We start from the raw sequence: 18,025 nt of genomic DNA on the forward strand, positions 1-18,025 counted from the left end.
CATTGGAATATTCACATCATAACATGGTGTGCTGAGGCTAATCAGTGAACGACATGTGTGTTTGCCATAATACTGTGAAGATCTGAACCCTCCCGGCTGCATCAGATGCTTTGATTAACACTGACCATCAGAGGAGCTGATTGGAGCAATAATGTTGGCTCGTGGTAAATAACGGTCAGACTTGTAAATATTTCATTTAAGTGGTAAATAATAAGAGCTGAAAGTTAAGCATTCAGAAGTGAACATCCTTGTCCTGACTGAAAGCTCGCTGAAAGCATCTATAGTCAACAATGGTCCAAAGAAATGCCTGCAGAGATGGAAAAGTGCTGCGATGGAAAAAGTGCTCGGCATTCAGAACTATTGTTATTTCTCTCCATGATGGGTAAATAAGTGTTGCCCCTTAATTTGGTTCTGAATGGTGGAGACTGGCGACAAAGCAACACTACTCTTCCAAATCAAATCTCATGGCTCTACTTTCTGCGTGATTACACAATAACTCTGAGCTGACTGATTGTCTACCTCCAGAAAATGCTGCCAATGTCGCTGAATAGAGAATTGTTGGATTGGTGCTGCCCATTTCTATTCACGGCGGCCGCCACAGCAAGGGGGAGAGTGCTAATGGTGATGAATAGTAATGGCCAAAACCTCTTGCAATTGAGCTTGTGAAACACAAGGAAACCTGTGCTGAGTGCAACTGCTCAAGAGTACATCATTCTCCTGTTTTTGCCAGTGAAACAAATGTCCTTAATCATTTGTTTTTAGGTTGAAATACAAATCTTTCTGTGGATGGGTGTTTCTGAACTCTAAAAAGATTATGTTCCTCTCTTTCAGGAAGATGAGTTTCAAAGTTCCTCTTTGCCTGTGAATTATTTTATGGGCTCCACGACAGCGGCTTTCCCTTTTCTTTCTGACTGACCACAGCCAGCCCCCACGTTAATGGAAACTTCTGCCAATATGAGCTGGGAAGCAAGGAATTTCACCACATTATAGAACTCATAAATCAAACAGTTGTCTACCTCTACCATCAGGGGAGTGGAAAAGGAAGATAGCACAAGTCCCCTGCACTTTTTTTCTTTTTATCTCAGCTGCTTTTTTCCCTTTCCTCAGTTTTCCAGAGCTGAATTACTGTCCATTTTCTTTCATCTCCCTCCTTGCTCTTTCACGTTTTCAGAAAGAAGGACTTGTGAGGGCCAAAGAGTTATGGATTTACCAATTGCACCTAATGGCTTACTGTCCCCCAGAGGAGAATAAAGAAATAATTTAGCATATAAAGTGAAGCAAAGGGGCCCCATACTGTTAGATGATGCTCTGTGGACCAAGGACCAGTGCTCTTTTGGCCAGAGATGAGAGACTTCATTAGAAATCACCAGGGGAGGACTTTAAAATAGCTTTACTTGTGCCCACAGGGTTCCAGAAAATGTTATTTACCCCCACTATTTTACTGACATCCTGCTGGCAAAACAAGTCCAAAGTGGTGGAAGACTTTCTCATAAAATGCTTGCTCCAATTCAAATGAAAAACAATAAAAACAGCAATTAAAATTTGGTAGAAAAGAAGGGAGCAGGACACAGTACGTCTCCGGGCAATGCTGGTTTACAAAAACTTAAGGAACTTACCGTAATACGCAGGAATAGTACCCCCCATCATCCAACTCTGCTGGTCGAAACCATATGGCATCCTCCTCCTTGCTCATCCTCGTGCCGTCAAAACTGATGGGTTCCTCGAAGTCACCGTGTCCTGCACTTTTGTACCACATAAGGCTAAGTCCTGCGCTCTGCGCGTGGGTGTAGTTGGCCCGGATATATCCATAGAATAAAGCGCACTTAATCCGTACCGGTTCTCCCAGAAGCACCTTATATTTCAGGTAGTCCACTGACCAATCCGTGCAGCCTTCCACTGAAAGGAAAAGAAAGGGAAAAGGAGAAATTAGCAGTGTTGCTAAAGAAGGGTCTGAATATTTTCTGAGCTAATTTGAATCATCACCAAGCCAAGCAAAGGCGATTTGTGATCATGTAAACGGTTTGTGGCAACCAGGAATATGGACACTTTCAGTGCTGGCATCAGTGTGTCTGTTCATGTGCCCTGCCAGCAATCCTTGTACCAAAATCAATCAAGATGCTCTTTTCCTCCAAGCAGCACTGATGCCCAATGTCTCCTTTTTGTGTTTCAAAAGAACACGAAGCAAATGAGGCTATTAGTACGTACACACCTTTAACATTTGACTCCCTAAGTGTGCTGAAATGAATTCATAGCCAATTTAAAAAGATGGAGAGCAAGCAGGCATTTTTATAATACGTAAATATGTCAGTGAAGGTTTTCATTACCACTCTATCCTTTAGAATGTGGGACTAAACTATACCAATTGCTGCATTCAATCATTGTTCCCTGTCTGCCCCTGCCTTCACCTACAGCATTACTGTGTTTATATTTGGCTCATATGTCACCATCTTGTATATAAATTGATTCGACTGGCAATAAACTGTGTATAGGCCACCGTCAATATCTGTTTAAATGGCAGTGATGGCACTCATCTACATGTGACCTGAGAAAATCAGAAGCTGCTGTGAGTCTCGCATTAGGATTCAGACGACCCTCAGGTGTCAAAGGCTGTTTTCATTCATGCAAATGAATTATCGCCTCGCAATTGTAGTATCTGGCAACCAGTTAAGTTGCAGCTGCAGTCTGTCCAGACCTATAATAAATGTAAGAAAGACTTGGTAGAAATTCAGTGAAAGGTGTTGGGTGTATTTTGTGTCTTCACTTACAGACTAATTTTTACAGAGGAGCACAGAGGACTGACAGAGAGCTTTTTCACACAGTGCAATGACAGTCACCTGGAGCTCAATATCAGCTACACCACGCTTGTGGTGGACTATCAGAGGAACGGGACATGAACAGGACCTTTCTGAGTCTAAATGGACGTTTATGCAACATTTTTGGAAATTCCCTGAAGGCATTCCTGAAATATATTGTTTTTTTGTTTTGGACAACTCCAAAACTTAATCCCTGCGGCCATGGCTTTTCCAACGCGTTCAAGAGAATGAGACCGACGTGAAGTCACAGAGATAATGATGTCTGACCACCAAAATCTAGTAAATCCATCTGTAATTCCAGGTGGATGTTTGTGACAAATCTGAAGAAATTCCCTTGAAGCATTTCTGAAACATGAACAGGCAGAAAGCCTGTAAACTTAATGCCTGCGGCCATGGCTATTTCCAGTGCAGATGTATAAAAAAAGCTTGTCTTATATTGCACCACTGCATTTGCCAAGATGGAGCTATTGGGGTCTCACTGATAAGACATCTTATAAAGCCCACCAACTGTCAGTCAAAAAATGTACAAAGATTGAATAATAACTGCAATATACATACACAGCAGGCAAGGGGCTGGTTCTGATCCTCAGACTTATTTTCCATCTTTGGTTGAACGTAAGATTCAAGAAAAACACCAAATGTAAAACGGACACCTCGTCTTTACCAAGTTCTGACACACCAGTGAAAACTTACACAAACAAAACCAACTCCTGAGCTGCTGATTGAGATTTTCACACATAGGAATTTGTGTAAAAAGACAGAAGTACAGTAAGCAACAGTCTGTGTACCAAGTAAGCAGGATGTTTGGGCGGTTTTTGGACATGAGGTTCACTAAGAAATGTGAAGAAAATGACTTTCAGGTAAGCTGTTGCCTTTCCCCGGACACAAGATCAGCGGGTTAGCCAGCTATCTGTGGGCTTAACTGAAGTTTTCCTATTTCACAACCTGGCACAATTTTAACTTGGGTGAGTCACTATGGTCAAGAGCATACCATCAGGAGAGGCAAACAAAGCGGGGGCCTTGATGGGCTGCTTTGTCAGGGGCCCCAAGAGTCTAGGATCACAACTGACAATGGTAACCTATGTTAGAAAGTTAGCCTGTTTGGGATCAGATGAATGCCTCCTGTGGGATTGTTATGTTCAGAAAACTTGATTTCACACTCTTCCACCGCCTGTCCTTTTGTTGGAATATTCACTTCATTAAGTGTATCATCTAGTCAGATAAAAGCCATTGAGCTTAGTGAGGTTTTAGCCTATTTCTATTTGAGGTGAACTTTTAGCAAAAAGTTTATTTCTCTCTGCTCTTTCACTTGGTTTGTATTTGTAAGACAAACCGCACCAACAGCAAATGAAAAACAGCTCTCTGAGGGCTTCATCTTACCTTATCCATTTTTCCCTTCCTGCTCCTGACATCCTCTTTTCTCTCACCTCACCTCGCTGCACTGCTCTTCCTTTAAAAACAGCTGGCGAGCACAGCTGCCGCAGACTCAACAGGCTTCGCTAATTGAGCCTCTATAAATGTTTTATTTACCAAAGAAGCAACTGGGCCGCCAATCAGCGAGGTGCGGTGCGTGCAGCAGTTGTTGGGGGCAACTGGGGGAGGGGTGTTGGCGGGGAATTGATTAAAGCATGCTGATTTATGTTATTGTGTTGTATTGTGTGTTACTGGATAGGTCATGCTGGGAGTGACAGCAAGAACGCTGGTGGGTGCTTTAGGTGCTGGAGAAAAGATGAAAAAGGGGAAAGCATGCTCTAAATCACTTCAACAGTGAAAAAAAATGAGGACCACATAAAGTCGCACTGAGATACTCCCAGGGACCCTGCAGTGGAGTCTAATAGAAAAAGATCCATCTGTTACCAAAAACAGATTTTGGTGTCAATTCGTCAGAGTAAAGGAGAATATCTAGAGTCTAGATATTGAATATTACTGATATTACTGAATTAATCTATACTTAGTCAAATTGCCACGCAGCATATGTGAGGGCAGCATAGACAAACGGAGCAGTGTACAGAGAGTGGTCAAAACAACCCAATGGCCAGAAAAAAATGTTTCCATTGTTTGTCTCTGGATACCACAGATATGTAACCTTAGTATGTTATTACAAAGCGGATATTTTCAAATTTAATGCTTTCTTTGCTGTGGTTAGGTAAAGGTCATCTTTTGGCGGTGGACAAGGAGAAAACACAGTGATGTCTCCGTAAAAAAACACTTTATGTGGCACTATTCCTGGAGGAAAAAAGGCCCAGGTTGCTAAGAAACGTCCAGGTTTGGGGTCTAAAAAGCAGCAGCAAAAACAGCTATGGGTCCCTAACAGACATCCAAGTTTGAAGAATAATAGGCTCCAGGAAAAAAAAAAAATCGATGGGATGCTAAAAAACAAATGATTTTTTTTGTGGGATTATGGTGGAAAAACAGTTACAGGATGCCAAAAAACACTCACATCTAAGGGCTAAAATGCCAAAGGAAACACAGCTTCGGGTCACTAAAAACACAGTCTAGATATAGATAGATATTAAGATATTTATATTCAGTTATTTTATTTACTATAATACAAAGAAGAAAAAAGGTGCAAATCCCATCACTTTGAAGGCAGAAGCCAACACAAATGAGGCTGTTGTGTTTGATAAACGACAACAACTGATTATCAAAATAGCTGCTGATTAATTTTCTCGTCATCAATCACTAATTGTTTAAGCAATAGCTCACTTTATCTATGTTGCCTTCAAGTTGTCTGAAGGCTGTCCAGGAAATAAAGCTGAAGGGGGATACAAAAGAATACAACACTTTATCAGTCTGCTACTGGAATTCCAATGACATCAAAGATCCAAAATGCACAATACACGCCTTTGTATTTGAGGGTGAACGTTTGCTTTAAATGAAATTAATAAGCCATTAGCCCTGTAATTTTACTGTCAGGCAGATTTGACAGCTCATTTTACCTGCTGTGGCCGCAGAGCCAAATTTGCAGCAGCTTTTCTGATCTGACATGATCCTAAATCAGCAACAATAAGTATTCATTTCATGAGAGCACTGCGTTTAGATGCAACGCCTCGACATCATCCTCTAAACCTCTTTCTGATTTACTCAATTAAATGGGTCCTCCCAGGAGCTAGACCATGAAAAAACAACATAAATTGTACAACTAGACTGAGAAGCGAATAACTAGAAACAAAATTAAGCAAATGCAAATGCTGGAGAAGGCGGCGTGTGCTCTGCGAGCTGCCCAACACCACAATCCTTTCACTGTGATTAAGTCTAACTGTTGCTATGGCAACAAAGGGTCTACCCTTGCTTATCAATCGCTAATTAGTTTGTGGATGATAATAACTTGAGGGCTTAAGGTAAGACAACCACAGCCAAGATGGTTTCACTTCTAATCATGTGTCCTAATTGGGAGTCTGAAGTGTTTTACTCACACAACCAATAAAAACAGCAGGGGAGTGCAAGAGGTCATATAAGCACGCAGCTGCACAAACCGAGAACAAGATTAGTCAAGCCGCAGTGTGCATGTGCACTGAAAACAAGTCTATATAGAAATGCACAATAAAAGCACATTACATGACGTAATAACCCCTTTTTAAGATACAAGACATCACTACAATTGTACCGAATGAATAGGGATAGATGACATTTTACTTTAGTGGTGCAAATTTCATGAAAAAAAGAAGAAATAATCAGATTACCAAAACTAGTTGACCCAAGGGCTTTGTAGGCACTTAGTTCACTGATTAAAAAATACTAAACTAATTAAAAATACATCAAATTGTTGAAATTAGCATCACCTACAATGACCACCAATAAAAATGCTGTTTTCAAATTAATATACCTTTTATAATAGGATAGATTAATTTGTCATGATGATGTAAGACTAAAAAAGTAGCCATTCTGGTTTCACTTGTGAAACTTCAGAAAATGTGGTTATAATGCATCTGCACTTTTATTGACAGAACATTTTACTGCCGGACTTTAACTTGTAACAGAGTGCTTAATATTGTAGCTCAGGTGTGTTTACTCACATAAGGGATCTGAATACTTTAAAAGGTATCTACTGTGCCCATGTGCCCCACTATCTGACCACTAAACCGGTCTTTGCACCCCTAACATATTCCCCCTGCCAAGACAGAAAAGGAAAATACACATTTACTTAAAAGTGCTTTCAGTGTGGCTGCACAGACTGGATTCGGTACTGGAAAAATAACACAGTAAATGCATCACTGCCAAACATCAGACAGCCTGGCTCAGTCACTGCCTTTCCCATCAGCACTGCAAATAAACACTCAGTCCACTGTTTTTTTAAGCTGAACATTTTCCTTCTAACTGAAGAAAACGTTTGTCTGACAGAGTGGGAAAGATTCTGATGTTGTCCGAGTACCAGATTTTTACTAATACTTCACAGTACATCATGCAAAATAGTGCAAATGCATATGCATAGCTGGTTTAGTCAAACATAAACTGGCACATTAAAATGTGGGTATTATAATCTTTGGTCTGAATAATTAAATTACACACATATTAGTATGCATCTGATAAAAGACAAATGAAGAAGTGATAAAACAGTGAACTAGTTGATTACTACTGAAAACAAGCAACATATAACAGTGGGTCTTTTTTTTTACAGTGAAATTACGCCAGATAAAGGATGCTTTTTAAACCGCCCTGAGGCATTTGGTTGCGACGCAGGATTTTGAAAATATCCCCAATTTCACTGAGAAGTTAGAGAAAAAATAAAAGCATCAAAAATCCTAAATTAATTTCCCTTTTAAAGTGAACTCCAGCCCAACTGTTTCAAAGAGCTTGCTGTATTTATCTCTAATACCGCCACGAGGAGCTTGCCAGCGCCAGTATCTGTTATCTTCCACCTATCCTCAAATTGCCCGTTTCAGACTTTTGACAGTGGGTTATCGTTCATTTCAGTAAGTGAGGGTGGGGATTCTGCTTAATCTGTTGGCAGGAAACAAACATGGTACAAAGCCTAATTGAACTCGATTAACATTTCCCTGCTCACCAGATTTCCATTCTGCTGGATCACAATTGGTGAGGGAATTGGCCAATCTGCTGAGTGATAATAACAACTCCAGCAGCTCTGTGGCGACTGGGACAATCAAGCATAAGCTGCGTCTTTGCGGCTATACTACACATGACCCATAAACACGAAGGGCTGATTCCTCAGTCACTGTCCCTGAGTGTGCCCAGGATCTGAACAAAGCTGTTTGTCAGCTCGAAAAATGGTAACTAGTAACTGTCAGTTGTTTTGCCAAATGATCACAGAACAAATGTTTGCACGTCGCTCGGCATAGAAATCAGAATTTAATAGAGTCACATTCATTGACACTACATCGAAATGGGGTCTTTTAGCTACATCCAGATTTATCCACGCCATTAAACAAAGACAGGGCCATTTGTCAGGCCTGCCTTGTTTTTATGATTGTTATGTTTGTTTGTCTCATTTGTCCAACTGTGTAAAAGATCGGCGCCTCTTTTATAGAAAGGCTTTCCTACTCGTGTTTTATGCTAATAACCAAAACCAAATTAAGTGATTTAAAAGGAGAAAAAAAAAAAAATAGAATTACCACCCTGCAGTTGTGTGCTTCTGCAAACCAGTCAAGTTACAGTAAAAGTTTACATCCATTTGTCTCAAGACTCAAATGTAGCCATGACAGTTGATGATGCTTCAAATATGGCTGTTGCTGCAAAGAAGCAACATTTTCCAAAAAGTTGATGCTTCACACACACATCTTCAACCTGGCAGTTTTGAGATGGAAACCCAACATTAGCTTCACCAATAAAACCAAATGTTTCCCCCTTTGTTCCTGAGATATGATGTTTGGTCACAAAACATTATGTCACAGCGAAGTCGATTCTATGAAATTTGTATGTTTTTTTTTTCATTATTAGCAAATGAATTCTCGAGTTATGGCCAAAAAAAAAACTTTCTGAGGTCAAAGTGACCTTGACCTTAAAGCACTAAAATCGAATTATTTCATTCTTGAACCTAAGTGGACGCTTGTGCCAAGTTTCAAGGGGTTCGCTCAAAGCGTTTTCAGATATCGTGTTCACAAGAATGGATTGGATGGACAAACAACCCGAAAACATCCTGCCTCTGGTCATGGCTATCACTGGAAACATTAAAATGTGAGCCTGACGCCAACGGCAATTGGCTGCATAGATGCATAGATCATTTTAAAATTTATTTGTAAAAATCATCACCCAATTTACTGGCAAATATATACCCAAGTGTACATTCAAATCAAGGTTAAGTCAAAGAAGACTTTTACAAAGAAGGTCTTTTAAGTCTTAAAGCTAATTATACTTTCAAAACAGAAATATATGCCATTATTCAAAATTCATTATTTTTGTTTGACCCTCAATCTTAAAAGGATCACACTAGAAATTGGCCTCAAGTCATTTTCCACTTATCTACTGAAGTTGTTTGTCTGAATTTAAAATGCATTAAAATGCATAAAGTTTGATAGAAACTAGCTCTCTTCTTTTAGTGGAGCTGCTCCATATTGGATATATAGGGCAGGGTACTCAACAATATATTCAAAAAATAAATCTTGTGTGCAACTGGCTGCTGAGGCGATGCAACACAGATGTGACCAAGACGCTTGTAAACACGCATTTAAAAAACCAAACTACGATGCATTTGTAGTTTAAAGGGCACCACAATAAAGCTAAACAAATGTTAAGTCATCGTGTTCCTGCTCCATTTTACTGTCACTTGGGAACGAGCATGTGCTCCCTCTGGAGAGGAGGTGATCAGCTCATAAATTGGGTTACAGGTCTGCTGAGGGGTAATCGTATGCAGATTGAGTCAGGTCACCACGGAGACTCCTACAAAGTGTCTGTTCTCTCATAAGCACTCAAGGAGATGGTTCACGACCATTTTTCTCCATAAAGGCCCCAGTGTAATTCAATCAGAAGGAAGTGCATACATTCGGCCTGGGCTGATTGGATAAACACACAAGCATGTGTACACATGTCTACACACACACACAGTCACACACACACACACTCTATGAGGTGACGCGACATCAACCTTTACTTGCCCTCATGAAGTGCAGTGTCGTAGCTGGCCTGTCTCCAGGGTCCCGAAAGGAACTTATCAACTTCATAGCCACTTTTTTTGCCAAGGGAAGGAGGCAGGGGAGGAGAAAGATGTCTCAAAATCTTGACCTGCCATTTTCCTCCTTGTGAAAACGCTGTCGCAGCAGAGTGGGTCTCAATTAAGAGGAAAATAGCTCTGATGTGTGGGAAAGGTAACCTCTCTGCTGCCAGCGTACAGGAGGAGATTACCTGCATGATTGAAGTACCTCCAGCAGGTTGAAAAATAGAATGAGTCATCAACCAATAAAGCAATCAGCCACGGCCTCTGCATGTGAGAGTATGTTCACACACAATCTATACACACAAACACACAATACAGGACTTCTGCAACAATAAGCAACACTCAGACCTTGTGCTCAAACAGGAAATAATATTTTCCAAAATTGTGGGAGGAAAATTAGGAGCCGTGCACTGTTGATGTAATGGCACTACAACAATAAGGACCTGCAAATGCTACAATGGCCGGAGTTATGGCCCATATGGTAACATAAAGGAGACTATAACCACCTGGGAGAGAACACTGCTCTATAAATATACAGAGGGGCAGCGCAGAGGAGGGAGAAGCTTAAAGGAATAGTCAAACATTTTGTGAAATGTGCTTTTTCACACAAATAATTCATGTTATCTACAGAGCAGGTCGTGTTTCGCTTAGCTTAGCATAAAAACAAAAGATAGGTCATACAGCGATGCCTGGCTCTGTCCCAAGTGATAAAGTATGTCTATCAACTTCTCTGAAACGGACTAATAAACTAACCAGAACCTAAATGCTATGCTCACTGCCTGTATCAAGCAACCTGCAGTGGACTGAATCAAGATGATGGTTTACAAAACCTTAACCGAGTAGAAAACCCTTCTGTAACTTACATTAAATGAAACAGAGCTGAGACAATGCTGCCTCAGTGTGTTAGTTTTTGGCCACCTCAAAAAAAATAATCGATATCAGTTTAAGTTAACACTATGCATTGATAATTTTCATCCCTCTACCTCGCTATCAGTTAGTGATTTCTGATGGTGGAACTGAAGCTTTTATCTTAAAGTCACCAGGCTACACTGACAAAAACAGTAAATCTACTTTATAGAACAGGAGTTGCTGGTCTACTGCTGTCTCAATTAGTTAATGTGTAAGAAACAGTGGAGAAAAAATTCCAAATATAGCCTGCACTTAAACTGATGTTCATTAATTTAGGAAGGCATTTTCAGGCACCACAGTAGGCCAACATAAAAAAAATGCAGTAGAATGGTCAGACCGCCATGTTTAACTAAATATCTTTAAACGGTACAGTTATAGCTTGAAATGGCAACAGAATTAAATACATTTGCTGATTTATTTTACAATATTTTATTGCCAGGTGTCCAGTGATTGTTGTTAGCATGCAATCACAGGGATTATAGGGTCTATAGTTAAAGTTGCTGCACAGACGGACTGCACCATGGTTTTCCTTTAACACATGGACAGGAGTTTGGTATTGATACCCTAATTCCAACCATGCAAATAAAGCGAATGAGTTTATTTTCCACAAAAGTAAAGGAACTCAACATTTGCATAATTTTGTCTTGTTTTCTGTAATTGCGTGCCAAAAAGATTTAATTCCGATGAAAAGATTGATATTTTTGCAGGGGTGACTTCAACTGCCCAGCTGATTTCGTGATTGCGGTGACATTTGACTCCCATCCTCCTAGTTCCTCACAAGCAGATAAAACCTCTCTCTCTCTGTCTCTCTCCGTCTCGCCTGCACTTTACTCTCATGACACTTCATCTTCATTTGTCATTTGTCTCTCTCTGCCCAGCTCCCTCTTTTCCTTGACAGCCACTGGGCTGTCATTTATATGCAAATACTCATATGTGATTGGGAAAAAAGCGGTGAAAAAAACAAACTGCTTTTCTTCCTATCGCAAAAATAAACATTGCCCGCAATCTTGCTGGCTTCTCCCTTCCCTATCAGATTTGGCTCCCCTGATTGGACACGGCCTCCAGAGAGAGCGGCGCATGCTGTCTCCAATCACGGGTTAAATGCTGACGGGGACAGGGAGCACAGAGAGGTAGCTGATGGGAAAGGGGACAAGGCTAACTTTGCTGGGATGGACCCTTGCAGGGAAGAGAATAGGGAAAGAGGCACAGGGGAAAGTAAACACTCACACACATACATTTGCCAGGTGAGAGTAGCAGCAAAATATGTCTACAGACATGCCCCAACAGAAACCAATCATCTCATTTTATCATTTTTTTTAAATCAAGTTTATAGTCATCAGTTTTACCGCACTGTAAAGATGATCTGATCTTGTCTTTAAACTTGTGCACACTTATTTAAAGGGGAAACAGACAGTTTTTCAGCTTTTCCTCCCCCTGGAATTTTGACGTGTTGTTGGTGCTGCTGTTGCAAAGACAGTCGGATGGCTTCCCATTTTACTCAAAACCTAGCAGCTACCAAAATTTCCATAGCTACATCAGTTGTTCCGACGTCGGCCATTTCAGCCACTGTGGATAGTAACCACTAAGAACTTACGTTGATACTTTTGAGCAACTGCGAATAGCTACTGATAGATACCGGGGAAAACAAAAGCACTATTCATTTCCTTTGTGCCTTAAATCCAGCTAATCGAAAAAGCCGATGGAGTCATTATTCTATTGACAAAAAATTCTGCATTTCCTTCATAATTAAAAGGTAAATCAGAAAATGTGTCCCTGTAAAATTATTGCTGCACTGCAAAAAAACAGCATATGACTTTTTTAATTACCAAAGTGGGTTTGTTAGGACATTTGCAGCTAAAATGCACCAGAAAAAGCAAGACAATCATCACCGCATTTGACTTGAATTCCTCCTCTTTGCATGGGCACAGCACAAGAGAAGAAGACATGGTTCTATTTTTCAGTCGCAAAAGAAACAGATCAGTTTAGCTTTGTTAAGCAAAGACGTCCTTTTTCAAATGGTCGGTGACCCTTGCTGCTTTCACTTAATGTGTGCAATGCACTTGAGATGCAGATTTCTGCAAATAGGGTGATAAGTGGCGAGGTCGGTGCTGTTTATGCATTCCGGGATGACTGTCCTTTGTTGTGTCTGTCTTTTATGTTGCTGTGGGTAGCACTCACTGCTCAGCTATCACTGCTCATGGTAGCCTACCAAATCTTATGCTAATTTAAAATGAGAAGAGAGACATCAAACGACAGGACTATTTGATGGGAACCACCTCAAGTATCTGTCACAGGAAAAGTACTTTTAACAAGTGGTTATTGAGTGAATCCCTGTTTTACACAGTGGCAACAGAGTAGTAAACAGTTACACATGAAAGGCCATCTAAATATCATTTCAAAGGTGTGATATGTCTGATTTAGGGGGAAAAATTGGCAGACATGGAATATAATTTCATAAATATGTTTTCATTAGTGTCCAATTACCTGAAATAATGAGTTGTTGTGTTTTCATTTCCTTAGAATGAGCCGTTTATATCTGCATAGGGAGCGGATCCTCCTCTGCTGAGATTCCTCTTCTACCATGTTGCACTGCCATGTTTCTACGGTAGCCCAAAATGGACAAAGCAAACACTGACTCCAGGTAGGGCCAATCGAATTTTCATGTTTTTGCATTGTCTACCATGGTTCACTCTGTGATAAGCTGGTGTCACAAAAAACTGTGATTTTTTTGAAAGAGAAAATGCTCTATTCAGCGTGTAGAAGGTTTCAGTCTCCTTGTCCATTTGTTTTGGAGAGGAGACCTCTGAGGATAATTCAGCTCACTGTAAAAAACCTGCTGAACAATAACAGATTTCATGCTTGGCACACTGGATCAATTTCAGCTGGTTGCAATTTGCAATCCTCACCGCTAGATGCCACTAAATCTTTCACACAGCTCCTTTAACTGGTAAAAATGTAGCCTATACATGTTTCCCTAATTTCATCTCATTCAGTGCATTATGAGGATGCAGAATAGAAAGTAATGCCTTACCCTGCATACTGTATTAAGCAGCACTGCACTGCATAGAAACAGAAGCACATTTCTCTTCAAAGATCGACGTAAATCAGCCTGTTTGACTCCACATAGGTAATCAGGGCTGTTTTCCCTTCCATGCCCAATAGCTCCGATGTTACCTTTGTGATGAAAACCCATCACATCGCTTTATATCCAAATTTGACAAAGTGTCTTATCATCCTACTGGATCATCTCAGTCTGTGATGACTCCCGCTGTGGCTTTAAAGGGGTGATTATGTCTCCCAAACAGCATTTTGATTCTCCTGGGCAATCAAACTATGAAAATTGACTTGTATCCATATGTTTATTCTCAGTTCGTGCCTATTGCAGGAGAACATTTGACAAGGAGCAGATGTAAAAGTGATCCTGTTACGGCTGGGGTGTCTACTCCAGAGAGAGCACTATATAATCAGAAAATCATCCTTCTGTTCCCCACGGCACCAGTAATCCTCTCATCTAACAAACAGCCTTGGGAGGCATCGAGACGCACAACATAAACAATACTGACTCCTGAAAAAAAATACCCGAGTGCTGCATTGCAGACATGACTGCGCACATAGGACAAGAGTGTGGATAAGACGTTCTTTCTACACACTCTCACCCACCCACACAGGTACAAAATACACAGCAAGAACACACACACACACGCACGCGGGGAGCAGGCCACATGATCCGTGCTGCCTCCGCTGGCAGCTCTGTCAGCCTGTTATTCTGTGCTGTATCATGGCAGTGTGGGTGCGTTAAGCCGGTGACTCAGACCCTCGCCGGGTCCACTACAGACACCGACACACCATTTGGGCGTTGTGCTCCGGTGCCCCTGCGAAATGAGCGTTGGTGAAAATAGAGCGTGCCCAGATGGATAGAGAGCCTTGTCACATCAGCCTCTGCGCCAGTCGTCTGTGAAATGATAAGATGGCAAGAATATGTAACAAAGCAAGCAGCGGGCGCCGTCCTGATGGGCGCTGGTGTCAGCTCTCATACGTCAACTCTGACCCTATTTTTTGTCTCTCATTTTTTCCCACAGTGTTAACTACCAGAGCATCATCCCTGCCTCTTTTGTACTTCTCTCTCTCCTCCTCTGTCTCACCCTTCCTCTATCTTTGAGCTATTCAGTTTGGTACAGAGGAGTGGGAGGGTGAGGGGAGGTTGTGCCGGCAGTTCAAAGAGAGAGGAAGAAAATTATGATGGAGAAATGATTCAAGCTGCAGATCAGCAAGGACAGTAGGGTCCCCAAAAGCCACACAAGTAAGGGCGTCCGTGCTGTAAATCACTTCACCATTGGCAATCGCTGGTAATTCAGCAGAAGTGGACGGTGACTCCGTTTTTTGATAGATATGTTCTCAAGGTCGAGTGTATTTAAAAAAAATAAATAAATAACAGGAATATTGAAAGGAATTCAGAGGTAAGGAATTGGGGAGATGCAGTTTGATGCAATTCTGCCAGACACACAAACATAGCCGCATACTTACAGTCAATATGTGTGCACACATGCACCCCCCCCCACACACACACACACACCAGTCGCAGAGGCATTGAGGGATCCAGGGAGCCTAGTGGCCTGGAACAAGAGTAGAGCCAGAGCTTCCCATTAGAGGACATTACTGTCAAACACTGGAACGAAAACTACCTGCTGTACACTGATTACCAACCTACCTCCCGCTACAATCCAATTACAAACTAGATAATATGATGCACTGCACTCATTCTCTGTGACAGTGTTCAGCCAGTGACATCGGGAAGTGAGGACAGCTGGCTCAGATGTTTCCTGAAAATGCCGATGCAGGTTTATTTCACATTTCGGCACAGGAGGTGCTATGTTTTGCTCTGTCTTGCTGGTATGTCCATTGCTTTGATTGGGTTTTTCTGGATGGGAGATTACGGTCTCACAGCCCAAAAGAGGGAGTTAAACCCTGACTGTCACTCATAACAAACACTATTAAAAATGAATAATTTTACTTGATTGTTACACTCATAAAAAGTTGGACCAGGGTCAAGTTTCATTATTTATCAGAGCAGTGCACCATAAAACGGATCAAAGCTGCAATTAAAAAATAAATAGCCAGGGTTGAGTTCTCTCATCATTGACAGCATTGCAGCAATTGGACAACAAAGCTTCCCAATCTTGCCCTCTAAATCCACAGAAAAGCACATAGAAAGTATCCAATACTGAGTGACAAAATATGTTCTCTGTAAAAACAGCCAAAACAAAACCTTGACCTTTGAGATAATTTCAATTAAAAGCCAAAAGTCATTAAAATGTGTTTCTATTCTACTGTTCTTGCATAGCCAGACCAGTCTCAAACATTAAGAGAAGTTTTAGTGTGTAAGTTGCTAACTGAGAGCACAGCTGCAGCTATTATTTTTATTAGCAACTAATCTGCCAATTAATTTCATTAAATGTATTAACTGTTTAGTCTATAACATTTCAAAAACATTGTGAAAAATGTTCATCACAGAGTCCAAAGTGTCGTCTTTCGTTTGCTTCTTCTGTCCAAAACCCCAAAACTCTTCAATTACTAACATTGACAGTTACTAATTTGATTAAATCTAAGAGGTTGTTATTGTTTCACACAATGCTAAAACCAAGTATTGAGATAGGTCTGGCTATGTAAGACTAGTTTCACGTAGCAACAGGGATTTTGAAAATATTCACACGCAGATATCAGAGAGGAAGGAGTCTCTTGTCTGAAAAATGTTTTTTTTTTTTTAAAAAAAGGGGGAAAAAAGGCCGATATCAGCCGTAAATGCACAGTCTACATTCTGTGAGTAATACTACTATTCTCCTAACTTTATATGGACCCTCTAATCCCATTTATTGACTTTATTTAGTGATGCAGCACTGAATAAGTTCTCTCTCCCAAATAGCAGACATGCAGAGGCCGTGCTACAAGTCAATTATTAACATTTTTTTTCTACAGACTAAAGATGACTAAGAGTCTCAAAGAGCCTTTTTGAAACTATTTTACCTCTGAAAGGCAGTTTCCCTGACATTTTAACTCAAATTACCTGCAAATCACACACTAACTTAGTCTGGTGATGCAGTATATTGTAAAAGCATGATTCACAGTGTTTGCAGGTGGGAAGCCAATAAGGGATCGTGTCTTTGTCACTACACTGGGGACTCCTAGGTTGCCTATCTGGTGGTGAAATCTGGAGAAGAAAGAAACAACTTCTGGCTCAAAGGAAAATAAGCTGTTGGCACATCTTGTGTTTGGGAACACTGTTGTCTACTGCCTCCTCAGGCCAACTCTGGGAGTCATCAATGACAAGGACAGCAGTGTGAGGGGAGACAATCACTCCAAAATCAGGAGATGAAAGGAAAAATGCACAACACTAAATTACAAGAGGATACAGGCAAACAGCAGACATGCACAGACCTAGCCACAACTCAATCATTTCCAATTTTTGCTCCAGACTAAAGATGACTAAGAGTCTCAAAAGAGCCTTTTTAAAGCTATTTTACCTTTGGGAGGCGGTTCTCCTGACATTTTAACTCAAATTACCTGCAAATCACACAGTAACTTAGTCATACTGTAAGTCTAGAGAGGCAAGTGAGTCATCCATTGTACCATTCGAGCTGCGAGCCTTAGCATCATGAATTACTGAAAGCTGGTCTGAATGTAAACCATTCCAAAAATCAGTCCGAGAGTATCCAACCTAAAGCAAGTTAAATACAATAGAAAATGATTTGATTTTCTTTTGTAAATAAATAAATAAATAAGTCAAAATAATGCATATTCTGAATGAATAATATTAAAACACTGCAAAGAGGGAGTACTTGTATTTAGGTCAGAAACACTTTCAACTATGAAACTAATTAAATAAGAGATGAACATGAGCCCAATCTGGTCATTTTGAGATACTTTTCAGTTATATAACCATGCAGGCATACTTTAAGTCACACACACAAACACAGCTATATGTTCCACTCAATACACACATAAAAAAACAACAACTCCCTCAACACACAAACTCTAATTCCCTTATCTCTCAGCCAACCGGCTGATAACAAGCAGTTCATTTTCCTGATTCGAAATAAGCCATCCTATTCTGCTCCAATTAGAAGCTTAGTAAGAATTCCATTACCATGTGCTGCACCCCATCTTCTCCCTCCAAATGCACCCATAGTTCAGGGGTGGG

The 18,025-nt window shown here is 40.7% G+C and overlaps 1 protein-coding gene across 4 annotated transcripts in view; it reads right to left on the reverse strand.

The window, feature by feature from the left end:
* Positions 1 to 18,025, reverse strand: part of LOC121963031 (interleukin-1 receptor accessory protein-like 1) — a 335,394-nt gene that overhangs the window by 179,939 nt on the left and 137,430 nt on the right. For all 4 annotated transcript variants that reach the window (XM_088074547.1, XM_088074546.1, XM_088074548.1 and 1 more), the window contains one exon: positions 1,617 to 1,896. In XM_088074547.1, coding sequence (XP_087930673.1) covers positions 1,617 to 1,896 — 280 coding nt within the window. The remainder of the gene's footprint in view (positions 1 to 1,616; positions 1,897 to 18,025) is intronic.

The sequence above is a fragment of the Plectropomus leopardus genome, chromosome 24, assembly GCF_026936395.1.
Source record: "Plectropomus leopardus strain MGB_pleo_1.0 chromosome 24, ASM2693639v1, whole genome shotgun sequence".
Taxonomy (NCBI): domain Eukaryota; kingdom Metazoa; phylum Chordata; class Actinopteri; order Perciformes; family Serranidae; genus Plectropomus; species Plectropomus leopardus.